The 27,805-nt window shown below is 36.2% G+C and overlaps 1 protein-coding gene across 2 annotated transcripts; it reads left to right on the forward strand.

The window, feature by feature from the left end:
- Positions 9,823 to 27,036, forward strand: LOC109330108 (beta-(1,2)-xylosyltransferase). Of its 2 annotated transcripts, XM_019564142.1 has the most exons (4): positions 9,823 to 10,584; positions 11,893 to 12,042; positions 25,887 to 26,648; positions 26,727 to 27,036. In XM_019564142.1, exons 1-3 carry the CDS (start codon positions 9,919 to 9,921, stop codon positions 26,607 to 26,609), a joined length of 1,539 nt encoding a protein of 512 aa, XP_019419687.1. In that variant the 5' UTR covers positions 9,823 to 9,918; the 3' UTR covers positions 26,610 to 26,648; positions 26,727 to 27,036. The 2 variants fall into 2 exon arrangements, with proteins under 2 accessions (XP_019419687.1, XP_019419686.1); XM_019564141.1 differs by having other exon boundaries at positions 25,887 to 27,036.

The following is a 27,805-nucleotide window of genomic DNA, read 5'->3' on the forward strand; positions in this document are numbered from 1 at the left end:
GAGACAAGGACCGGAAGATGACGTCTTTTGACGCTTAGAGGAGGCCGCATCCATTTTAGCCAAGGCAGCGCCACCAGCCCTCTTCAAGAGAAGAGTTTTCCTGAGCTTCTCACTCATTTTTGTCTTTAAGGCAACTGCGCGAAAGGAAGCAAGATGTCAATAAACAGAATAGGCAAATATAAGCAAACAAAGAACACAAGATAAACCCAGTCCACCCACCAACGAGGTCAGCCAAGGCACCGCCCCCGTCGCGGATCGCCGAGCAAGGAAGGATTCCCCCCTCGTCAACCCAGAAGGATATGGTTTCATCAGCTTTCGCCTCCTCTGGGTTTAAATCTCCAACTTCCACCAAAAAACCTTTGGTAGGGCGCTGATGGATTTCCCCGTTCCAAGCAAAAGGGAACCTCGGCTCGCCCGACTTGCTGAGGCACCAAATCTCTTTTATGCAATATGCTCATATTATGTGAGATTCATCAAGGGTTCGCCAAACCTAGACTCAACCCATTTAAATTCATCTTATAAGATCTAAAAAGAGAATAATTACTATTACTCTTCATGATCCAAATACTTAAATATATTGTACAATAATAACAAAACAAACAAAATCCTAAGAAAAATATATGGAAAATTTTACTTAAAAGTGACATATATTTTTTAAATAATATATTTTGGGTTTGTCAAATTAAGGTTGAATAAAGTGAAGCATGATTTGAAGTGTGGATTTCTCTCTAGACTATGCTATTCTCTGCTAAAAAATTTGAGCCACCACATGCATCTTCCAAACCTTCGGATATGAAGAGAAGTCATACCACACTTGTGAGTGACGGAGTGTCCTAAAAGGACAAGGTGCTTGACCAAGAACAACCACCACCTCCCATGGTGAAAAAGGACTTGGTGGTCGAGAATCTCATGAGAATTGTCTTTGACGAGGGAAATGTTGTTGTCCCTCACGTATCTCTTGACCTTTTGGTGTTCAAAGAGCTCTAATCCCCATAAAGGATGCTCATTGTCACATTGGTAAGGAAAACACTTAGCTAAAATGTGTACTGTTCCTATCTGGCGAACCAAAGGTCATGTTTAGACGCCGAGGTGGCCCCGCTTGTAGGGACCACCGAAGTTGGCCCAGGAGACAACATGCCTTCCGTACTCCACCAACCTACCTGCCAGCGCAACAGACGGGTTGCAGAGCAGGCTAAGAGACAAGAAGGGCACAGTGTACGACCCAACAGGCCGCCTGACACGGGAAAAGCATCTCCAGACAGCACCTTCGGTCGGCCACGCGTCGCACCACCAGCCAAGAGCCCAAGGTCAACTCTCATTCCTATAAATAGGAGTACCCACCAACATGAAGTATCTTAACCTGAACTCCTAGACTCTCTAATATTATTCTTCTTGTCACTCACTCTCTACTTCATATACTGACTTGATCGTCGGAGAACCTTTTCAGGTACCTCCACCGACGGGTCCAACTCTTTGCTGCCTTCAGTCACCTTGACGACCGCTTCCTACCTCTTCATCAACATCTGACTCATCATTGTCCGTACTCTTGTGTTCTGATAAAGAACAAAACGTATAAAAATAATTTCCTTAAAAAATAATAAACATGTTTTAAAGAGGATTCAGTAACAAGGTTATGGCTCTTGTCACATATTTCTTTCCCTTCGAACCGAAAAGCGATTGCGGTCATTAGTATTGTCTCTGTTATTTATCGAAGCGGAAAGAGGGTAAGTAACTTATGTTGACTCTTCATCCATTAATCCCGTTTCGATAAATTTAAATAATTTATAAATTTTTCATCAAATCAAACGAATCAATGCAAACATTTTCAAAACTAGAACTGCGTAGTCTTGAATTCCCTATTGCACCTAGGGATACGTAGGAGCAGGATCAACTCTGGTCAGACACAAAAATAAAAAATAAATTTTATGTTTAAGTAATTTAATTTTAATAAATTAAGGGTATTTAATTCATGCAATTAGTTACGGTACTGTTTTATTGCGGGCGAACAAAGTGCTAATACCTTCCCTGATTTGTAATTGACTCCCGAACCTAGATATCAAAGTCCAAGGCCCAATGCGATTGGGCCAAAAGATTTTTTTTACTGAAAAAATGTAGTGGTGACTCTAATGAGGTCGTGCAACCGAAAATCGGGGCGCGACACCAATAATTGCACATGCTTTATTATTTCCGATATACACAAAACCAAAATTGTCTGCCCTGTTTGTTGTGAATCATTCTCTATTTGGCGTCATGTGGTGGGAACAACCAGTGTCAAGTATCCACTCATCTGCACTATGATTTGATGATACAAATAGTATATCAACTTCACTGTTGTAACGAGAGTCATCTTTCTGTGCAACATTTGCAAATGTAGATACTCTACCTTTCCCCACCGGCTTGCTAGGACTCCATTCATTGGGACAATCCTTTTTGTAATGCACAGTCTGTTTGCACTTATAGAATTCTACTAGTGTTCTGCCCTTGGAATTTGGTTTTTTTCCCTCTGGCATGACCTCCTCTGCCTTGTCTCCTCCCACGCACTTGGCTCCCTTTCACATACAAACCATCACCTGAGACCGTTCCCCTACATTTCGTCTTCTTTGAGTGTGGGACAGAAGTGCAAATGTGACCTCATCCAGTTTGATTGAGTCTTTCCCGTACATCAATGTTATCACCAAGTGTTCATAGGAATTTGGAAAAGAACACATTAATATTATTGCTTTGTCCTTATCATCAACATTCACGTCAAGTTTCTGCAAGTCATTGATCACTTGATTAAAATTGTTGAGATGTTGTTGCAAATCAGCACCTTCCTGCATCTTCAGGCCATAGAGTCTCTGTTTCAAATACAACTTATTTGCTAGAGACTTGGACATGAACCGCTTCTCTAATGTCTCCCATACTTCTGTTGGTGACGTCAAATCCATAACATGATACATCACCTGATCTGATAGATAGAGTTGTATGGTTCCCACGGCCTTCTCCTTCAACTCTTCCCAATCCAGTTGATTCATACCCTCGGGTTTATTCTCACGCAGCACCTTTGATAGACCTTGTTGAGCCAACACGTCCTTAACCCTCCTTTGCCACAATCCGAAATTACTAGTTCCATCAAACTTCCCTACCTCGAATTTGGCACCTAGGTTAAGAGCCATCTGATACCAATTGTTAGGAACAACAAATAATAAAGAGTATAGAGACAAGAGAATAACACAAGAGATTTGGTAACGAGGTTCGACCAATTGTGTCTATGTCCTCGGGAGCATTGAGCGGCTACCACTATATATTATTATAGAATAATGATTAGTGTTTGACTATTCTTCTCCTTGTTACATTAGGTTTACATAACATAAATATATATTCTTCTACCCCAACCACTTTACATCAGCACAAATTCATAACTTGTATTGATGTTATCTAGAGATATGAGTCATTGTACAACAATACTATTGTATTTATTTTATCATAAAATAAAATTGAAATATGAAACTTTATATTCTTTAGTAAATAAATCATAACAATCAATTCAAAAATTAAATTAGAAAACATAATTTTTACATTTGATTAGAAAATAATAATAAAGGTGTTAAATTCACTTATTAAGTAATTTTAAAATTCTATTTTATTTATCAATCACACACAATATACATCCTAATGATATACAATTGTGAAAGATAACACATGCTTGGTGAGACAATTTCGGTGTAAAGTTTTTCTATGACCAAATAATCATATATGTGACGTAAAATATGTTTTGTAGGTAAAATATTTGTTAAAAACAATACTACATAATACATATACACTATTAATTAGTATAGATAATATAAGATTAATATTCACTCTATTTCCGGATTTTTCTGTTTATGTCCATAAATGTTGATTTGTTAACATATCAATATAGAACTTATTCTAACTACAATATTGTTATTTTGTTAATCAAATGGTAATAACTAGTTGTGTATTGAGATAAAATATGAAAAAATAAGAGAAGATAATTTGATTTTTTACTAAAAATACGCACTAATTAAACTCTATTTGTATAATTAATTCAGATAACAATATTATCATTTTGGCTATTATCTTCCATACAAGAAATTTATTAACTAGAAGGTTCCTCCACCTCATCCCCGACCACATGCCACAACCTAAGAAATGTTTTCTTTGCTTAAAATGCTCCATGTACTACCCAGCACCATCACACACAAGATAATGGACCCTATCGATTGTAATAATAATAACATAAAAACCTACATTGAAGTCCAGTTCATAATCATTTGAAGTCCGGATGACTACCAACTTAAAACCTATGAAGCACGGATTCGTCAAACACCCTCACGTGTCGGTGTCCGACACGTATCCGACACGGATACACTCAAATTCGCGAAGGATACGTATCCATAGGGTATCCAAAAATTAAAATAAAATAAAATAAAATAAATAAATATTAAGACACGTATCCGATTCGTTTTCAATAAAATATAGGATATATGGATTCATTTTCAGTAAAGTATAAGATATATAGATTCGTTTCCAATAAAATAGGATAAGATAGATTCTTTTCCAATAAAACATGATAAGATAAATTCGTTTCCAATAAAACAAGATAAGATAGATCCGTTTTCATTAAAATAGGATAAGATATATTTGTTATGGTGGGCAATGATTTTAGGATAGATTCGTTTTCATTAAAATATAATAAGATAGATTTGTTATGGACGACAACGATTTTAAACTTCCATTATATTTTTTACTTTAGATATTTTGATTTACACTTATATTTTTATCATATTTTATGTGTTTTTATTATTTTATACGCTTATCCTGAACGTATCCTATCTGTATTTTAGAAAAAATGCGTGTCGACGTATCGGATACGTATCGTATCCGACACACGTATCAGTATCCGTGCTTCATAGCTTAAAACCATTTGGTCTTCTTCTCCTCGATGTATTTCTCTCCCGTTTCATTGCTTTGTCATTCGTTTCTCCAACTTTTCATTCGCCTTCATTGTTGGTTACAAAAAACAAACTCTTCGTTCACCGGTTTAGGTTTGTCATCCTCCCTCGTTTTCTAAAATATATATTGGGGTAAGAAAACTGGTAAGAAGTTATTTGAGGTTCATTTCTGCTTGCTATATTTGGGAGTTCATTTTTTTCCCTTTCATTTGCTTTCATGGTTGTATCTCTGTTTCCTACATTTTAAAAGTAAATAATTTTCAATTTTTTTCCACTTTCATTTGATTTCATGGTTGTAACTCCTTTTGGTTGTACATTGTAGGTCCATTTGAATCCATGATGAGTGATTTACCAAAATCTGGTGAAAAAGGTAAGGCTATAATACCCAAAGTTAGTATTGTGCTCATCTATTTGGTGACTTTGTATTCTAACACATGTACGTCGAGATCTTGAAGTAGATTGCCCATCCTCTTTTTTTTTCCATTCCTAACTCAAATTCATTTTCCTAGACTATTTTTCATTCTCAAGGTGATTAGGCAAAGGAAAAGGGGAAACAAGATTGAAAATGGTAAAAATGCTTCGTCTTTGAAAGAACCACATGCTTCAAAACCTAAAATTGATGAATGTTGTTTTCATTCTCAAGGTGATTTAGCCATTTGGGTTAAGCCATTGTGCTGAACTTAATTAACAGCATTACCTCTATTTTAATAATAACGAAAGAAGTCATATTGCCCATGAAAGAGAGTTAGTTATGTTAAAAGGAAAATGATAAAGAAGGCAGGATATATCATAAATATAGACTATAAATCTAAGTTCTGGTCTGAGAAGGTATAGCTTTATTCCAATGTTATTAAGTTTTGTGCTACTCCAGTGCTAGCATAAGTTGAATTGCGTTCTTTCTGTGAAAGCTCTACATTTATAATTTAACCTGTTATCACTTATGTTATCAATCCGTAAATATGATATATTTGATGATACATATTCAAACTTTTCTTAATTGTCACCCTGATTTTAGAACAAAGATGCTTTCTTTGTCCAAGACCACTCACAACACAACCATATATGATGATGAAAATGCAACAATATGCAAGTTCTGCAAAATGGGTCATCTTAGAAAATCCATGAAGTTGCTTATATGGTCACGAAAATCAAAACTTGAGTTGAATACTTATTGTTTTGTGTTGCAGCTATGTGCTGAGCTTATATCTTTGGAAGATGGGAGAAAGGTTCATTCCATTTCCACTTCCCATGGCATGAAGATTGAAGGGGTGAAGGGTCTTTGGGGGCAAAACTGGTTTTCATGTATGTAAATTGTGGTGATTTAATTAAAGGGAGAAGGATATTTGATAAGATTCTGATTGATAAGGTTTTTCTATGGAATCTTATTATGACTGAATATGCAAGGATTGGTAATTATAGTAAGTTTGTGTATTTTTAAGAAAATGCAGGACTTGGGAAATGCAGGGAATACTTTTACATTTACTCGTGTCTTGAAGTGTTTTGTTGCATTGGGGGAGGAAATGGAGTGTAAAAGGGTCCATGGATATGTTTATAAACTTGGTTTTTGTTCTTATAATGTTGTTGTTAACTCTCTCATTCGGGCTTATTTCAAATTTGGTGGTATTAAGAGTGCATATAAGATGTTTGATGAATTCAATTATCAAAATGTTGTCTCATGGAATTCTATGGTAAGTGGTTGCGTGATGAATGGTTTTTCTAAAAAAAGGCTTGAGTTTTTCATTCAGATGTTGATTTTGGGAATTGATATTTATCAGATACCTTAGTTAACGTTGTTGTGGCTTGTGTGAATGTTAGAAATCTTATAATCATTGGTTTTAACCAAATACATATTGTTAAAATCATTTATTTACACCATAATAGATAAAAAAACACGGTAGTTATTTGACAATTAGAAATCACTTATTCAGCTATATTCAAGATTCAATTTCTTCTTTTCTTTAGAAAGTTCAGTCACTAGTTCTTGTTGATTACAATCCATTTTATGTTGTTCTTTTGAAAAAGTTAATGAGGGTACCTCCTCATCACCTAAATTTTTTTATAACAGCAATAAAAGTTTTTTAACTAATGAGTTTTCACTCCACTAGTTCCAACTCTTCTTTCTTTTTTTTTCTTTTTTTATATTTTTAAATATACAAAATAGAAAAATAAATTAAAGATGTACAAAAAGAAAAATAAATTTATATAAAGAGGAAATAAGATTTTATTTACAATAATATAGATAAAAAATACAAGTATAAATTTCTATTATCTAGTAATTCCGTAGTAGCGGCGCTAATTTGTTGAAAGAGTTTTCTTGCTACTTTATTGAAACAAGTTTCTTATTGATTTGGTTTATTTAATGACAGGTCGATTCTATGCTCGCTATCTCGGCTTTGTTGGAATAAATTTCATGTTAGTATAATGGTTTCAATAATGTTCATTTAATCAAAAAAACTTAGCTTTATTGAATTATTAACAATTTCATATCATCTCGGCTTTGTTGGATTAATTCTAATGCCGATGTAATGATATGAGTTTAGCAAATTAACATAAGTGATAATGAGTGATATTTATTTTCGTTTTCCTTTATTAACCAAACTATTTCCTTATGGAAGGTTGGTAAATAATAAATAAATAAATGTTAGTTGCATAATTTAATGACAGAAAATAAATGTTAGTTGCGGAAATGTAAATGACTAAAAATAAAAGTTAGTAGTTAGATCACTCATTATAATTGTGTATTTTTTTCACAAAGATACAATTTATGAATTAAATTGCATTTTGATTCAAGGTTTCTTATTCTTGTCAACAAATAAAAATTATAAGTTAACACTTTACTATTTTACATTTGCATCTCTTTCAAGATTCAATTGTAGTATAGTATAGGGTTATGTTAAACCACAAAGAATTGCCTAATAGAAATGTACTCATATTTTGTATCTTTTATCAAAAGTAATAAAGTAACAATTAAAGTTGTTTTTGTGATTTTATGAACTAAGAAACATGAAAAAAGTAAAGAACTAACTACTTACAAATTCAAGAAGGGAAAATTGATTTGAAAGATGAAATTATTTCTTGACTCAAATAATTTTGAAAACATTACAAGTTGTATGTTATACTTTTGGTTAATTTCACACATCATTTCTAAATCCTTCATCTAGTGTCCTAAAATGATAAGATGATTTTCAAACCTTAGTAATACACTAAACAATAGTTAAATGTCACTTGTCATAGTAGGTTGTCACACCTTCAGGCTCCATTAACATCATTTAGCCTTACACATAAGTTGCTTAAAATAGATGCTTGATGTAACAAGTGAACTAAAGTTTAGGTTATACTTTTTAGTTCATTTGTCAACACTTTAAGAAGAAGCATTTTGGATCTTTAAATCAAGTTTTAGGTGATCAAACTAAAACCGTATTAAGAACTTCATAAAGAATCAAAACTTAACCAACAGTAATAACTTGAATGTATTGAAATCAAAACAAGATACAAATGAAGAAAATAAATAATCTTACACCATAATCCAAGTCAATATATAGGAGCATGAACCATCTATCCAAGAATGAGATGCTTTTGATTCCAAATGAGGTTATAGAATCATGTTTTTGCACCTCATTTGCCAACTCCATTCCCTTTGGATTTCTATGAACTAAAAGCCTAAAAACAACATAAGAACACTCTCAAATGAGAGAGAACCGAAAATGAGAAGAAAAATGATATGTACAGTGATGTGCAATGTATTTACAATGTGTTAAAGTGAAGAAATAAAGGTGCCTTTTATAGGCATTCTGGACCGCCTAGCTCTCCTTCATTGCCGCTTAGCTCACTAGTGGGTCAACAACTAGCTTGGACAACCTATTATGGGCTAGGTTAATGTATGGTGACACCTCCTACTTGCTTATTCAGAGCATATGTCATGCATAAGGTCATGTGCTTGGCCTTCAAGTAAAGAATAGGCAAGTTGCTTGATGAGTTGGCCAAGCTTTCTTCATGGGTAGGTTTTTGACTTGTCTGGCTGCCCAGCTTGAGCCTGACCCACGCCCAACTACTTGGTTCCTTCAAGGTGAAGGAACCAACCTTTCTTCATGGATGGGTTTGGTCTTGGCCGCCTAGCTCAAGTTGATCCACGCTTGGCTGATTGGTTTCTTCATGGTGAAGGAACCAACCTTTCTTCATGGTGACGCAACCAACCTTTCTTCATGGTGAAGAAACCAACCTTTCTTCATGGTGAAGCAACCTTTGTTCCATGATTTTTTGAGTTGATTTTAGTTGGTTATTTGACACTTTTGGGCATGATTTCTTCAAGCCTAAGTCATCTTTTTGGTGACAAGTTTAAGCACACAACATGTCGTACTTAGCTTGTTTGTTTTGAGCTTTTTCCTTTGGACTTTTGATTTGGCATGCATTCTCGGCTTTCTTTTAATTTAATCAATTTCCTAAAAAATTCAAGGGAAACTTCGACAAGAGGTGATCAAAAATTATATTATTCAATAATACAAAATTTATCTAAAAAGTGTTGAGTTAAGTGTATTTTCACATTTTTGCATATAATAAGTGCCATAAGAAATATATGAAAATTAAGTATTTTTTGCACTTATCAACTGCACATAACATATATAATATAGTTAATTAATAATTAATAAGAGAGAAAATAAATACATAACTATTATAGAAAGATAGAAAGATAAATGATAAATTGGAACAAAAATTATATAAATGTAGTTCCATTAAACATACTAATTGAACACATAAAATAAATGTCTAAGTAAAGACACACTTAATACTAATATTTACATATAATTGACTAAACTTGATATCACTTAATTAATAGGTAAGAATCAACATTAATTCTTGGAGAACCATGGTGTGTGTGTGAGTCGTGGACACCTATACCACTAGAAGAGGGAGAGAGAGAGAGGAGAGAGGAGAGAGAGAGAGGAGAGAGTCACCGAAACCAACGATGAGCAAAAGAAACACTTTGCTTCTGAAGATCCTACTCTTCCTCTTCGCCCTCAACTCCATATCTATATTCTTCTACTTCACTTCTCACTCTTCCTCTTCTTCACACTCCAACAACACTCACCCTTTTTCAAATATACGACCTTTCATTCAACCCCAACAACAACACCAACAACACCAACGATTTTCAAAACCGTGGCCAATTCTACCTTCTTACCTCCCTTGGTCCCGACCCTCTAGAAACAACACCAACGTTCTTGTCCCCCTCCCCTCCTGCGAGGACTACTTCGGCAACGGCTTCACGTGCCGTCTTGAGCCCTTCACCGGAGCTGGGTGGTTCCGGTGCTGGCACAGTGAGACGCTGCAGAGCTCGATATGTGAGGGTGGAAGGGTGAGGATGGTGGTGGACAGGATACGAATGGCGAAGGGTGGGGAGGAGTTAAAGGATGTTATTGGGAGGAAGGAAGAGGATGAGCTTCCTGTTTTCCAAAACGGTGCGTTTGAGGTTGATGGAGGTGAAGATTTTAGTGGAAATGAAGAGAAAATGGTAGTGGAGCATGACTTTCTGGATCGGTATGTTCGTAATGGTGAGGTTATGATGCATACAATGCGTGATTTGATTAGTAAGATTCGGATCGTTGCAGGGAAGGACTTTTCTTGTCATGAGGTGAGGGGGGAAATATTTCATTTTTATTTAATATATTTATTATAATTTTTTTCCCTTTTTTTGGCTTTCTGCTTCTGAATTTGATCATGTGGGTGTTTAGGGTTAGTCATTAAATTGGATGAAATTGTTAAAAGTTTCACTTTTGATAGTACTGAAGTCTAGTGGTATAAGGCCATACACGATCCCAGAAGACCATAATGTTATAGGGTTCGATTATTGGAAGGACACTTGTTGGGAGGATAACCACACACTCCGAAAGGGATTAGTTCCTTACCTTCACCCTTGGTAGTACCAAAAAAATGTGTTATTTTTTTGTCTTCCAACTTCAATCAGTTTACTCAGTGACATAGTCATTAGATTAACCCTAAAAAATCAATCCCAGTGGTTTTTGGAGGAGCTATAAAGATCTTTTGGTTTGTTCCCATCTATTTGGGGGGTTTAGTGCAATGGTGTAAGTAAAATCAGTTGTTTGTTTGTTAGCAAGGGTTGCCCAATCTCTCTGTTAATTAGAGACAGAAACTCTCTTGAAAACCATTACAAGTTTTTTTGCTGAACAAGTTAAGGGAAAAGAGGTAGAGATCTCGAGCATTCAAACAGCAATTGAATAACTAGTTTGGACTCCAGTTGTATGAAAGATTATACTTTTCAATCCAGTGTCTTAAACTACAATCGTACCTTATTTGAGCCCACAATGTTGCAGTTTGGGTCATGTATACAACCATAACAATGGTGTGCAATTGCAGCTGGTTTACTCTACAATTATCCTCAACTTTTATAAATGCAATGCAAATGCTACCTCAAATTTAAATTGTTTGTCATTCTCCTTATGATTTCTTTCTTTGTTTAAACCCTTAGCTCTTGCAACTGCTTCTTTATCTTTTGATATAATTTGCTACAGTCTAATTGCTATCTTTGTTTGACTGTGTAGCTTCTTCTTTTGTATTTTAGAATATACAAAAGTATCTTGTGATATGTTAAATTATCTTATAGAGAAGTATAGAGGATATTTGGATATCGAGAGAATATCTCATATTATTATGATTATATCTACTATTAGTTTGGAGTATCTTAGAAGTCTTAGAAGGTTTTTTATGATTAAGATTATTTTATCTTATCTTTTATGATTTGTTTACTTAAGTATTTACATGTCTAACATTAGTATAAAACTATAAATAGAATGTTTTGTCTTTTGTATCACATCATATAATATCAATACAAATATTGTATTTTGAGTATTCATTTTCCTCCCTGTACCTAAAACTCTATATTTCAACAAAGTGCTTCTGACACAATGGCTTCTACTTGCAGTGGATTGAGGAACCAACACTTCTTGTGACACGCTTTGAGTATGCTAATCTTTTTCACACTATTACAGACTGGTACAGTGCGTATGTTTCTTCTAGAGTCATTGGCTTGCCTAATCGACCTCATGTGGTCTTTGTAGATGGCCACTGTATGGTATGCATGACCAGTTTTGTTAATTGCTTTCCTTGAAGTTTAATAATGCGTTTTTTGTGTGCATATTTTTGTCCTCTGCAAACATAGTTAAAGCATGCACAATCTTTGATTATGTTGGTTTGTCATGTATTCATCTTCTGCAAACATATGTTTTCCTTTTTTTCTTGAATAAGAAACTGAAAAAATGTGGGTCAAAAGTAAGGTTTTGGATATATAATTCCAAAGGATCATCAAGGCGTGAAGAGAAGAAAGAAAGGTTTTAACTATGTGAGTAACTTTATAATCTCATGAAAATTAAATTAACAATTACTTTATGTTTCCTTAAATAAAATATAGCAACAGGAATTGGACCATGCATTCATTTCTTGTATAGATTAATTAGAATGACTTACATAACTCTAATTGTGTGGTAAAATTCAAGAATAACACATGATAACATGTTATATATATAAGTAGAAAAGTTTAAGTTGTCATATATCATTTACCAACAAGGCGTTGGTCTAGTGGTGCAAGGTCCCGTTAAATCCTTAGGATGACGAAAAGGTCATGAGTTCGATTTTTAGGAGTGACACTTGTTGGGAGAGACAATCATGCACCCTGAATGAATATCATGTGAGAGGATATCCTTGATAGTATCAAACAAATATTAACGTCATTTTTAGATTTCATTGTCTTTTCCTCCAAAGGAAAACAATTGATTCCCAATACGTAGTTAATCTTTTGTTAAAATGGATATGGAAAATTATTAAATAACAGGTGGAAGGTTGGTAAAGAACTTTATGATATTAAGATAATATTGATGTTAGGTGAAGCCATATGAATGATTTTGTATATTTAACACTTCCCCATATCCCTTTCGGTTGAAGCGTGGACTTTGAAAGGATTGAACTCCTGATCACTTGGTGAGAGAAGATCTCTAATACCATGTCTCCCGAAAGCTTAAGATGTTAGGTGAAGGCACATGAATGATTTTATATATTCAATGGTATTTATGGTATATTGGGGTTATGCGTGAGAAGTTCACCCAACAAGACATGGGGACTTATTTCTCCCTCATTACTAAATGGAAATTTGTTAGGGTAGTTATTTTTCTATTTATATTTAGCTTAAGAAATAACCATAGTCATTCTTTGCCATCCTTATTGAACTTGGAGTATCTGTTAGGTGCAATGAAAATGATTATTGGATAGTATTGACCACAAACAATCAAATAAAGTGTATAGAATAAATAGAAGAGAAGAAAATATGAGAATTTGTTAATGAGATTCGGCTAATTATGCTTGTCCATGAGAGCGTTGGAAGCTACCAAAATATTATTAGAGAATAAAGATTACAAGCTTTCGCACACCCATGAAATGTATCTAATTTGTGCATATTATAACAAGAGACTTGAGTCCAATATATAACATTGTTTTCTGACTTTTCTCTCCTCCATTCTAATAATAGGCAATATGGGACTTTATACAATTATATATTTCAAGTTTCGCTAACAATCTCCACCTTCATTGAAATAAACGAATATCCTCTTCCATAATGATCTCCACCTTAGCAATTATTCAGCTCCATCTTCTTCAGTCCATAACTCTTTTTATCAACTCAATTGCATGAGAGTCTGCTCCTCATTCGCATAAGTTTTTCTGAGTATCCTTAGCGATGTTCCTTTAATTATATTTTCAGTATCTTTTCATTATCTTTTCAATATCCTTTCAATATTTTTCTTTAATATTTAAACACTTTTGGGATGTAGCCATGAACAACATATTATATTCATTAATAAAATTTAAGAGTTTTCTCTTTCTGGTGGATTCCAGAGTTTATCTGTCAGGTTTGTCGCTTGCAAACTTGTGTTTTCATTCTAGGTTTGACGCTTGCCAATCATTTGTGCTTCCGACTACCTCAAGTGGCATCAGAGCAGGTTTCTCCTGCCTCTTTTTGTAGCTTGAACAATCATGGGAGATCAATCTTTAGAATTCTACCTCGGCTTTTACCACGACACTAACTGCTCTTACTAAATAGTTGACGACTTTCACAAATCACGTGATGAACAACGCCAACAACGAGAATCAACGAAGAGACATGAGGAAAATTGCATAGGGTTCCGTGCAGTGGAAGCAATAATCACACTATTATTGTAGAAGAGATGGTTTTTCAGGGAAGTCGACAGTATAATCATGACCTGTGAAGCACGGATTCGTCAAACACCCTCACGTGTCGGTGTCCGACACGTATCCGACACGGATACGCTCAGATTCGTGAAAGATATGTATCCATAGAGTATCCAAAAATTAAAAAAATAAAATAAATAAATAAATATTAAGACACGTATCCGATTCGTTTTCAATAAAATATAGGATATATGGATTCGTTTTCAGTAAAGTATAGGATATATAGATTCGTTTTCAGTAAAACAGGATAAGATAGATTTGTTTCCAATAAAACATGATAAGATAGATGTGTTTTCAATAAAACATGATAACATAGATTCGTTTTCATTAAAATAGGATAAAATATATTTGTTTTGGAGGGCAATGATTTTAGGATAGATTTGTTTTCATTAAAATAGAATAAGATAGATTTGTTATGGAGGTCAATGATTTTAAATTTCCATTATATTTTTTACTTTGGATATTTTGATTTACACTTATAATTTTATTATATTTTATTATTTTATACGCATATCCCTGAACGTATCGTATCCTGTATTTTGAAAAAAATACGTGTCGACGTATCGGATACATATCGTACCTGACACACGTATCAATATATGTGCTTCATAGATCACGACTACCAGCATTCACCTATGTTCAACTTTATCAACAATTTATCTCCTATCAAGTCTGTTAAGGCTCTTCCCATTACTCAGACTTCCAGCTCACTTACCTTCTCGTTGCCTCCATCCGCTATCTTTTTGGGCACATCAAAGCCTAAAGATTCATCTGAAGATGTAAAGGAAATCTATTCAAATGAAGAGACTCTCCAACTCTTGTGCATAATAACTTGAGGGAAATACATGAAAATACCTATCAAGGGATTTATGTTAGCAATGTTACAATCAAACTACCACAACCCTTTAAGTATAATTGTGGTAGCCCTAGTTATGATCCAACACTTTGTGTTGACGAGGCTAATAGTCTTTTAAAGTTGCATGGTGAGGCAGCATCAGAAGTTACCTATGTCCAGGAAGAAGGCTACGAAACAAATTCAGTTGAGGGCGAAGTTCTTCTTGAGGGAACCTCTCAGATTGATCTAGAGTGAATGTCCAGAATGTGATTGAGATAGTTTAATTCGCGATCCGATCCGCGTGATATGTTGATTTTCAATTCACCTAATGAAGCGAGAGTTTTCCATGCCGTATTTCAGAAACTCTTGGACTTTTCTATCAATTTTTTACGTTTCTGTTACCGAAATCTACCATCAATGATAGTCCAAAAGTGCAAATTGTTGATTCAGATGCTTTGGGTTCTAAACATGAAAATAAAGATAAGGTGAGTGCTATCAAGGATTGACCTACACCTACGTCACTGACTAAGGTGCGCAGTTTTCATGGTTTGACTACTTTCTATAGAAGGTTTCCTGTTGGTACTTACAACAAGCTGCAACCACGCAAGTATGGTCCGTTCAAAGTAACTAGAAAGATCAATGACAATGCCTATGTGGTAGCTCTCCCAGATTCAATGAATATAACTAATACTTTCAACGTTGCTGACATTCATGAGTATTAGACATATGAGGCTCTTTATTAAGAAGAGAACTCGGGGTCGAGTTCTTTGGAGGTGGAGGAGACTGATGTAGGAAGGAACAACATTTTAATATTTTTAGTAATTATCTTTTCATTATCTTTTCAGTATTTTTTCAATATCTTTTCATTTAGTACCTTTTCTTTAGTATTTAAACACTTTTGGGATGTAGCCATAAACAACATATTATATTCATTAATAAAATTTGAGCTTTTTTGTTTCTGGTGGATTCCAGAGTTTATCTACGAGGTTTGTTGCTTGCAAACTTGTGTTTTCATTCTAGGTTTGACGCTTGTCAATCCTTTGTGCTTCCGCTGCATCTGATGGCACTTGACCTCGAGTTCTCTTCTTAACAAAGAGCATCCTCTGGTTGATACGCATGAATGTCAGCAACATTGAAAGTATTGGATATATTTATGGAATCTGGGATAGCTACCACATAGGCATTATTATTGATCTTTCGAGTCACATTGAACGGACCATACCATACTTGTGTGACTGCAGTTTGTTGTACGTATTAACTGGAAACCTCCTGTAGAAAGTGGCCCAACAATGAAAATTGCTTTGTCACCGACTTAGATGTAGGCCAATCCCTAATAGCACTCACCTTATCTTGATTTTCATGTTCAGAAACCAAAACATCTAAATCAACAATTTTCAATTTGGTACCATTATTGATGGTAGATTGCGGTAACATAGACGTAAAATTGATAGAAGAGTCCAAAGGTTTCTGAAATAGAGCATGAAAAGCTCATGCTTCATTAGGTGAATTGAAAATCAACAAATCAGGGAGATGAAGAATTAAACCATCCCAATCACATTCTGGACATTAACTCTCTGAATCAATCTGACATGTTCCTTCAAGAAGAATTTCGCCCTCAATTGAATATGTTTCATAACCTTCTTCCTGAACACAGGTAACATCTGATGCTGCCTCACTATGTAACTTCAAAAGACTGTTAGCCTCGTCAACACAAAGTGTTGGATCATAGCTAGGGCTACCACAATTATACTTCAAGGGTTGTGGTAGTTTGATTGCAACATTGCTTACAAAAATCTTTTGATAGGTATTTTCCTGTATTTCACTCAAGTTATTATGCATAGGCGTTGAATCTGCAAGAGCCTTTTTATTTGAATATATTTTCTTTACATCTTCAGATGAATCCTTAGGCTTTAATGTGCCTAAAGAGATATGTCTATTTATGAATCTAAATTTCTTGAGGAAACTGACATGTGGTGATGTGAAAACGAATGGAGGCGATGAAAAGGTAAGTGAGTTGAAAGTCTGAGTAATGGGAAGAGCCTTAACATGCTTGATGTGAGATAAAATGTTGATAAAGTTAAACATAGGTGAATGCCGATAGTTGTGATTATACTAATGATTTCTTTGGTCAACCATCTCTTCCTCAATAACAACGCGATTATTGTTTACGCCGTGTGGAACCCTGTGCGGTTCTCCTCCCCCGTCTCTTCGTTGGTTCCCGTTGTTGGCATTGTTCATCACCTGATTTAAAGTCGCCAAATGTTCAGTAAGAGCAATTAGGGTTGTGGTAAAAACTGCGGTAAAACCTTGAAGATCTGCTTTGGTCAACAATTGATCTCCCATGATTGTTCAAGCTACGAAAAGAGGCAGGAGAAAACCTGCTCTGATGTCACTTGATGCAATCGGAAGCACAAAGGATCGGCAAACACCTAACCTAGGACGATAACACAAGTTTGCAAGCGACAAACCTGACAGATAAACTCTGGAATCCATCAGAAAGAGAAAACTCTCAAATTTTATTAATGAAGATAATATGTTTTTTGACTACATCCCAAAAGTGTTTAAATACTAAAGAAAATGTACTGAAACGATAATGAAAAAATAATAAAAAATAATTGCTAAAATATTAAAATGATGTTCCTTCCTACATCATTCCTAGTAGCCTAGCTTTCCAAACTTGTAGTGGTCACAAATGGGTACCCGTAGGTTTTAGAAGTGGGTTCTTAAACTACCCGCAATATATACAGGTGGGTTTGAGTATAGTGGTACCTTTGCCCACGGATACTCGCAATATAGGAAAGAAAATAAAGTATCTCCTCTTACAAGGAGATAACTTATCTCCTTAAATCCACTCATTGTTTGACATGTGTTTTATTTCATTCATCTCTAGAAGTTTTTATTTTAAAATATATTATAAAAAAAAAATAAGACATATCTCAAACAATGAGTGAGTTTAAAGAAATAAGTTATCTCCTGGTGTGAGTAAATATTTTATTCTCTATAGGAAATTACTTTTTATTATCTTGTTGAATTTAAATTTTTAATTTGGTTGTGCACGTTGCACAATTTGTTCAAGCAATATTGTTTTCGTTGACTTTTTTCGGCTAACAAGTACTTCACGTACAAAATGTCAAAAAAGTAACCCTCATAGAAAGTTTTTTTTTTTTAAATTTTAAAGCACCTAACATATATCTGTGAGTACCCATTCTACCTGCGGGTACTCGCTAAAACCCGTAGAAAACCTGCAAATAGGTACGGGCGGGTATTGGTAAAATTTCTTCTGTGTAAAACGGGTAGTTACTACCCGTGCCCGCTCGTGCTCGTTGCCATCCCTAATCTTCTCACACGACCGTCTAATGGAACACGCCACTTAGCTTTCTATTGCTAGGAAGTTTTTCAATATTATGAAGCCACTACACCAAAGTTCACCAACAATCGCTCTCTTCATTAATCAATCAAGCTAAACCTTGGAGCTTCATTGGAAAGCCTCATCCACTATGACCATTGTCTACTCCAACAATCATAGTTCAAAAGAACTATCATACTCCACCTTAAGAAGTATATCTACAACACATACCTTGCATCATTGCCAAGCCAATGTTCGTATCACATCCTTGCATCGAAGCCAATGCTCGTGTCACGCCCTGTATCTCTATCAATGTCTGTGTTATACCTTACATTCAAGTCAATACCTGTGTTACACTCACATCAAAGTCAGTTAGCGCCTACATGCTTTTGTGGATCCGTTAGTAATTAACATCTTTTTTTATAGGCAAATGTTAGTATTTTTGTGGAAGGTGGGAATTGAACCCTCAACATCCTTATCACTCCACTCCCTAAGCCCTCTACCCTTACCACGTGACCACCTTTTAGGACTCCCGCAATTAACATCCTTCACCATGACATAGCGGACACACCATAAGGATACTCTACTTTTCATCTCAAATGATATCATCCTTTTAAACATCTAGAGAGATATTATTGCACGTGTCTCAGAGCCTGACTCGGCACTTGAGTCGCTATGTCCACCTTGATCTCACTTTGGACTTCTAGGGTTATGGATCCAACATAGTTATGGTCCCACCAAGGTCTCGCCATGTTTCCTTCTCCTTCAACTCATCTGGTTTATTCTCGTACAACACCTTTGACAGATCTTGTCCACCACACGTCCTTCACCCTCTTTTGCAATGATCTAAAATTATGAGTTCTGTTGAACTTCACCATGAATGTGCTGCCTGGGTTAAGAGTCATCTACAATTGACTCTGATACCAGTTGTTGGTCCAGCGGAAGGGATTGCGCAGCGTTGACCATCAACAATAAAAAAAAGTGCAAAGAATAAATAGAAGAAAATAAAACATGAGAACTTTTTAACAGAGTTCGACCAATTGTGCCACTCTAGGAGTATTGAGAGTTATCAAAATAATACTAGAGAATAAAGAATACAAGTTCTATCACATCTATGATATCAAAGCCCATGAGCCATTTCTAATTAGCGCATGAGTGATTCTAATTGCGGACCGCATCAAGTGATGCGGTTGTGGTGGCCGCTACAACCGCATCACATCGCAATTGCAGTATGACATTGAATTACAATGATGCGGTCGCATTTGGCCGCAACGCAACTACATCAGACTGTATATGGGTTGCATTAGGCTGCAACGCAACCACATTAATTTCAAAAATATATCTTACTCATAAAATTATTCACACCGCAACGGTTGTAATCCGCATCACAACAATCACAATGACCGCAACCACAATTTAAAACACTGGTGTATATTATAATAAGGGATTTGAGTCTCATATATATCTTTAATTTCTCATTCATTCCAATACTAGGCAATGTGAGACTACATATAAGAATATATTTTGAACGTCCTAACAATTGTTGGGTTTATTAAAGTGTGAAGTCTCACATTGGATATAATGGGATGAGTGAAAGAGTTTATAAGTGGAAAAGTTTCATGAATCACTGCCTTAAGATTTGGTTCAAGATGTGGTGAGTCATTTGTAGTTCTCCACTCTTACCATGCCCTAGTTAACAATGGGACTCCCTCGTGGTAGAAGGCTCCCCGGTCGCAGACGGGTCCAACAAGTGGTATCAAAGCCAATAGTTCAATTGGGACATGGTGGACTTAATGGGAGAGGACCGGTAAGTGTATGGTTGATAGAATTAGGATGAGGAAGAAACCTCCAATCACTAAAGTGTACGTGAGGCGCCAGCAAGGCATAACCGAAAATAACTAACTTCCTAAAAGAAGTTAGTTAAGAAATCTATAAATAGAAAAATAGGGAGTAGTTAAATATACTTTTTGGGAAAGTATTGGTTGGGTAACTGATTTATGGGAAATCAGCCATTGTAATTCCTTCTAGAATCTATCTTCTTCTCCATTGTAACAATTTCTACTATATTCAACAAAACAGGGATCTAGGGTTTCCTGATCCTCGAGGTATTCTTTGAATTCCTATCTTTTCCTTCTTCTTAAATCCGTGGCAGTTTAACACTGGTATCAGAGCACCAATTCTGGTGCCTGAAAACCACGTATCCTCTGTGCTGCGTATGAAGACAAGAACTATGGCAAGAAGCAACGAAGACTGGGAACAGGAACGAGAAGAGATGAGAACACGTTTGGAGTATGCAGAGGCATTAGCCAGAAAACATGGAGAACAAATCGCAGAGTTAATGTCGCAATTAGGTCGCAATCGTAATCGTAATCGTAATAGTTCACCGCAAGAAGGAAGAGGAAGTGGGGGAGAACGAAGTGAAGAAACATTGCGCAGAGAGAAGTGGCGTAGATTAGAAATTCCAATTTTCGCCGGAGAAGACGCGTTTGGATGGACACATCGCTTAGAACATTATTTCGTTCTTAGGGAAGTAACGGAGGAAGAGAAGATGCAAGCTACAGTCATGGCGTTGGAGGGTAAGGCTTTGAGCTGGTTCCATTGGTGGGAGAAGTGTAATCCGAGCCCCACTTGGGATGGATTCAAGATAGCAGTGGTGTGTAGGTTCCAACCCTCCATGGTTCAGAACCCTTTCGAGCAGTTATTGGCTCTTAAGCAGACAGGAACCGTCGAGGATTTCAAAAAATATGTAGGAGCTTTGAGGTCCATAGACCAGGAGTGTGTTAGGGGCATTTTCCTAAATGGTTTGAAGGAAGAATTACAAGCAGAGGTGAAGCTATATGAGTTGCAATCTTTATCAGACATGATACAAAAAGTCTTATTAATTGAGCAGAAGAATATGTTGATAACGAAAAAAATTCATCCTGCTTACATTCCAAGAGGATCTAGAGGGTCCAGAAGCAACTCTTATACAAAGACTGCCACTGTGGAGTGCAGGCCCAATACGGATAGGAGGTGGGAAAATTCTACTTGTAGCAATTCGATGAGAAGTCTTGGACCAACTCATTCTGAGGAGAGTGTGAAGAACAAGTTAGGAGAATTCAAGCACTTGTCTAATGCAGAAATAAGGGAGAAAAGGGAAAAGGGGTTGTGCTTTCGTTGTGATGAACCCTACAATAGGGAACACAAATGTAGAAATAAGCAACTTCGAATGATACTAGTAGAAGCAGAGGAGGAGGGCAATGAAGAAGGGGAGGAGCAGTTGCAAACTTTTAAATCTCTGCATTTATCATTGTGTTCCATGACAGGTTTTACAACTACTAGATCTTGGAAGGTGGAGAGATGGGTGGATGAAAGGTCAGTGATCATCTTAATAGATTGTGGAGCTTCTCACAATTTTATTCCTACAGAAATGGTGAAGAAGTTGCAATTATAGGTAGTGGATACCCTTGCTTATTGGGTGGAAGTAGGTGATGGCCATAGGGTGAGATGCAAGGGGAAGTGTGAGCATTTGAAGTTCCAGCTACAACAACTTAATGAGGTACAAGATTTCTATCTCTTTAACCTCAAGGGGGTGGACATAGTGTTGGGATTGGATTGGTTGGCTCAGTTAGGGGAAGTCAAAGCTGATTTTGGAAGGCTAGAGCTCACTGTGAAGAGGGGGAGTGAATGGATCAAAATCTCTGGGAATCCAGTTTTGGCTCGAACAGAGCTTCCATTTGGAGCACTGATGCAAATTCTGAAAGAAGAGGGAGAAGGTTTGTTAATACAATGTGAACCTGTTCAAAGTGAAGAAATACCCCCCACCACTCCTTCAGGGCATATTCTCAACTTACTGGTAGAGTTTGAAGAGTTGTTTGTGGATCCTAAGGAGTTACCCCCTACTAGAAGGTGTGATCATGCAATACATTTGATAGAAGGGGCTACAATTCCAAACTTGAGGCCCTATAAATACCCTCATTTTCAGAAAACAGAAATAGAGAGGTTAGTAGGAGAGATGTTGAAATCAGGGGTAATAAGGCATAGTATTAGTCCCTATTCTAGTCCAATTATATTGGTCAAGAAGAAGGATGGAGGTTGGAGGTTTTGTATGGACTACAGAGCCTTGAACAGAATCACCATTCCTAACAAATTTCCCATCCCTATAATAGAAGAGCTGCTAGATGAGATTGGAGGGGCTAATGTATTTACCAAACTGGACTTAAAGTCAGGCTATCACCAAATTAGGATGAATGGGAATGATATTGAGAAGACTGCCTTTAGGACCCATGAGGGGCATTATGAATTTGTTGTAATGCCCTTTGGCTTAACAAATGCCCCCTCTACATTTCAGGCTTTGATGAATGAGGTCTCGAGGCCCTTCCTAAGACAATTTGCATTGGTATTTTTTGATGACATCTTGATCTATAGCAAGGGGGAGGCTGCCCATCAGGAACATTTGAGATAGGTGTTGGAGGTATTGAGTTCAAATTCCTTGAAAATTAATAAAAAGAAGTGTTGCTTTGCTAGGCCTAGTTTGTAATATCTAGGGCATATCATATCTGGGTCAGGAGTGGCAGAACATCAAGCCAAGATTGCTACTATGAAGACTTGGCCAATTCCTAAGGACTTGAAAGGTTTAAGGGGGTTCCTAGGTCTCACAGGGTATTATAGAAAGTTTGTACAAGGGTATGGTAAGATAGCCAAGCCCTTGACTGACTTATTGAAAAAGGATAATTTTGTATGGGGAGAGGAGGCATCCATAGCTTTCCAGGGGTTGAAAACTGCTATGATCAACTTACCCCTCTTGGCAGTCCCTGATTTCTCTAAGACCTTCGTGATTGAAACAAATGCTTCTAGTAAAGGCTTGGGGGCAGTGTTGATGTAGGAGGGTAGGCCTTTGGCTTTTTGGAGCAAAGGTTTATCAATTAGAGCACAAATGAAGTGAGTCTATGAAAGAGAGCTCATGGCAGTTGTGCAAGCAATCCAGAAATGGAAGCACTATTTGATGGGGAGGCATTTTATTCTTAGAACAGATCAGAGAAGCCTCAAATTTCTCACAGAACAGAGACTTTTCAGTGAATAGCAGTTTAGGTGGGCAGTCAAACTTATTGGATTAGATTTTGAAATTCAATTCAAGCCTGGAAGGGAAAATATAGTTGCATATGCCCTTTCCAGGAAAACTATGTATGCTGCTGTGTCTATCATCAACCTAGAGGATGCAGAGGATTGGTTTCAAGACCTGCAACAAGAACCTAAATGGCAAAAGGTGATACAAGATCTAGTTTATGAGCCTAATTCACATCCTGGATTCCAGTTTCAGGCAGGAAGGTTATTGTATAAAGGGAAGTTAGTACTACCCAAGAATTCCAATAAACTTCCCTTAATCCTAGATGAATGTCATGATAGTGTGGCTGAGGGACACTCTGGTTTCTTTAGAACATTCAAGAGGGTCTCTAGTTTCTTCTATTAGGAGGGTATGAGGAGCTATGTGAAACATTATGTGGAAACTTGTGATGTTTGCCAAAGACAGAAATACTTCACCTTAGCCCCTAGTGGTTTGTTGCAACCTTTGCCAATTCCTACTCAAGTGTGGCGAGATATTTCCATGGATTTCATATCTGGCTTACCTAAAGCTAAGGGAAAGGATACCATATTTGTTGTAGTAGATAGACTCACATAATATGCTCATTTCCATCCTTTGGGCCACCCTTTCAATGCTAACTAGAGATGTGGCAGCTATGTTTGTAAAGGAGGTGGTTAGGTTACATGGTTTTCCAGCAACCATCATTTCTGGCAGATACCAAATCTTCCTCAGTCAATTCTGGCAAGAATTGTTCTAATTAGCAGGAACTAAATTGAAGTATATCATTGCCTACCACAATAAGACTGATGGGCAAACTGAGTTGGTTAATAGAAGCTTAGAAACCTATCTAAGGTGTTTTGTAGGGACTAAACCCAAGCAGTAGGTAGAATGGCTTCCTTGGGCAGAGTTTTGGTTTAATACTACCTATAATGGGTCAATTGACATGACTCCATTTAAGGCTCTATATGGGAGAGATCCTCCTATCTTGATTAAAGGATGTACCTTCACTTCTAAGGTAGAGGCATTTAATCAATTACTTCAAGATAGAGATGTGGTGTTGCAAGAGTTACAACAGAATTTGTTGAAGGCTCAAGACATGATGAGAGGTCAAGCTGATAAGCATAGAAGGAAGGTGGAATTTGAGGTAGGAGAATGGGTGTTTTTGAAGCTTCAACCTTACAAATTGAAGTCATTAGCTAAGAGACCTATAGCTAAGTTAGCAGCAAAGTTCTATGGCCCTTATCAAATTTTAGAGAAGATTGGTTCAGTGGCTTATAGATTGGAACTCCCTAATCATGCCAAGATCCATCCGGTGTTCCATGTATCATTGTTAAAAAAATTCCCGAAGCCAGTACAACAAGCTCAACCACTGCCACCTATGCTCTTTGAAGAGTATGAACTACAAGTGAGCCCAAGTGCCTTATTGCAGTGCAGAGAAAGAAGTGATGGGCAACTAGAGGTTTTGGTACAGTGGGACAAACTCCCAAATTGTGACAATTCTTGGGAGCTGGTTGATCAACTCAGAGAGACCTTTCCACACTTTCCCCTTGAGGACAAGGTGGCACTTTGGGGGGGCAACAAGGCATAACCGAAAATAACTAACTTCCTAAAAGAAGTTAGTTAAGAAATCTATAAATAGAAAACTAGGTAGTAGTTAAAGATACTTTTTGGGAAAGTATTGGTTGGGTAACTGATTTCTGGGAAATCAGCTATTGTAATTCCTTCTAGAATCTATCTTCTTCTCCATTGTAACAATTTCTACTATATTCAATAAAACAGGGATCTAGGGTTTCCTGATCCTCGAGGTATTCTTTAAATTCCTATCTTTTCCTTCTTCTTAAATCTGTGCCAGTTTAACAATGGTACCAACACTTGAGATAGAAATTGTTGGGTTTATTCAAGCGTGAAGTCCCACATTAGATATATAAGTGAAAAAACCCATGAATCATTGCCTTAAGGTCTATTTGCGGGTTGGGTTTTAGAGGGGAAGAAAGGGAAATGGAAGGCTTGAGAGTCATGAAATACACTTTTGAGATGGCTCTAAAGCCTTCCCATTTCCTTCTTTCCCCTCCAAAACTCAACTCGCAAATAGACCCTTGAAGTTTTGGTTCAAGACATGATGTCTCACTTGTGGTTCTTCATTCTTCTCATGCCTTGGTAACAATGTGACTCCACGATGGTTGGAGGCTCCACTGTCAAGGACAGTTCAACAATATCTTTTTTTGTCTGCATCATTGCATCAAGAAATCAGTAAAATGTGATAGTTAAATATTCATGGTTCTTAGATATTGCTATTTTCCTGCCTTCTACATAAATATGAACATTTATTTTTAGTTTTTTACTTATTAGTTAGTTTTATTTGGCTGGTTGAAAACTAAGGAAAATATCATAATTCTTTGTTGCTTTAATACTTTCTCCAACATTGAAAATTTTCAGACTCCTCTTGAAGAGACATGGAAAGCATTATTCTCAAGCATCAGATATGCCAAGAACTTCAGTGGTACTGTTTGTTTTCGTCATGTAATTCTCTCACCTTTGGGATATGAGACTGCACTGTTTAAAGGACTAACAGAAGATATAAGTTGTAGTGGTGCTTCTGCACAAGAACTGTGGCAAAAGCCTGATAACCACAAAACCGCACGCCTTTCGGAGTTTGGAGAAATGATCAAAGCTGCATTTGGGCTACCTTTAAATATACGCAATGTTAGAAAACCAGTCTCTGGACATAATGTCCTTTTTGTTCGTCGTGAAGATTATTTAGCTCATCCACGCCATGGTGGTAAAGTTGAGTCGCGGCTAAGTAATGAGCAAGAAGTCTATGAATCCTTAAAGAGCTGGGCATCTGATTATAATGGATGCAAAATTAATCTTGTCAACGGATTATTTGCGCACATGTCTATGAAGGAACAGGTACGAGCCATTCAAGATGCATCGGTAATCATTGGTGCCCATGGTGCTGGTCTGACTCACATAGTATCTGCATTGCCTGAAACCGTGATTCTGGAGATTATCGCTAGCCAATTCAGACGCCCACATTTTGCATATATCGCCCGGTGGAAAGGGTTGGACTATCATGCAATTAACCTTGTTGGGTCACACGTTGATCCTGGAACCGTGATCAATGAGCTGATCAGCATAATGAAAAGCCTTGGATGTTGAGTGTTCTGGGTTTGAGCTTGAAACTTCCGATCTCCAATCTTGAGTAGTGGAATGTATGGTATGGTGATTCTTAATTTTCTATGATTGCAGAATCAGTGCCATCAGAGGTTAGTTCATTTGATGTAGCAGTTCAGCTGCATTATCGACACGGTATATGTTGCTTCCTGCTACTCCATTTTGTGTCCATTAGTTGCTCCACGTCCATTGTCCAAAGCTGTATACTAACAAGTGTTGCCTCAAATTTTAGCTTGTATATTGGTTGATTCTTCCTCATCTACGCCTGTGTTGTACAATTTAAGATTCTACGTGGTCATTGTTATTCAGATAATATATGTTACTTAGCGTTCAGGTAAACTATACAAATTGTATTTGTATATGCATAAACTTTTGACTGATGCAATATTTATGGTAGGACATCTTTTATGTTTGTTTCACGTAGTAACCTTACAACCTTAAAAAGTGAACCATAGATGTAATTGAATGAGAGAAAGAAATAAAATAAAGAAGTTAATAGCTTTGATTAAAAGTTCGTGAATCTTCGAGCTTCTTTAATGCTTACATAAATGTTGGCCATGATCAACTCCTTAGCACCACCTTAGGGGAAAGACTTATGTGCATATTCCTTTATGTCAAGATAACCAATAAAATTCTTATAAACATTAAAAATTTAATTAAAATTAAAATTTATTCTTAATGATAACATTAAACAATGCATATATTTATATCTAAATATAGCATCTTAGATAAGTTTTTACACAAGTTTTTATCTCTCTTTGAATTACAATACTTGAATCCTTAGCAGTGACCCATGAGCTAAGAGATGTGGTCCAGTTCTTTTCTAATTCCTAAGTAAATGGATATGATTTCAGTGCTTTAATAATTTGTGTATAATAAAATAGTGGGTTAAATGTCATTAAATTTTTTAGCAATCATCGAATGAGGAAAATGGACAAGAAATTAAGAGGATCACATTTTTCTCCATACTCTTAGTTCCATTGCACTTTTTTTTAAGGTTATTATACAGGTCATAGTACTAGTATAATGGTATCGTAACCACGAACGAGTCACTAATTAATATAATATATTTATGAATATAAATATTATTATTTGGAATATATAACAAAATTATAGTTCAATGGTTAATATACTATAAAGAACTATCTATATAGTTCAAGGCTTGAATCTTTATTGTATCA

The sequence above is a fragment of the Lupinus angustifolius genome, chromosome LG16, assembly GCF_001865875.1.
Source record: "Lupinus angustifolius cultivar Tanjil chromosome LG16, LupAngTanjil_v1.0, whole genome shotgun sequence".
NCBI lineage: Eukaryota > Viridiplantae > Streptophyta > Magnoliopsida > Fabales > Fabaceae > Lupinus > Lupinus angustifolius.

What these genes read in the sequence shown, in the direction of transcription:
- LOC109330108 (XM_019564141.1), top strand. Translation starts at nt 9,919, where the DNA reads ATGAGCAAAAGAAACACTTTGCTTCTGAAGATCCTACTCTTCCTCTTC. An exon ending in AGGACTTTTCTTGTCATGAG is followed by an intron (nt 10,585 to 11,892) that starts GTGAGGGGGGAA and finishes TTCTACTTGCAG; the next exon opens with TGGATTGAGGAACCAACACT. An exon ending in TTGTAGATGGCCACTGTATG is followed by an intron (nt 12,043 to 25,886) that starts GTATGCATGACC and finishes GAAAATTTTCAG; the next exon opens with ACTCCTCTTGAAGAGACATG.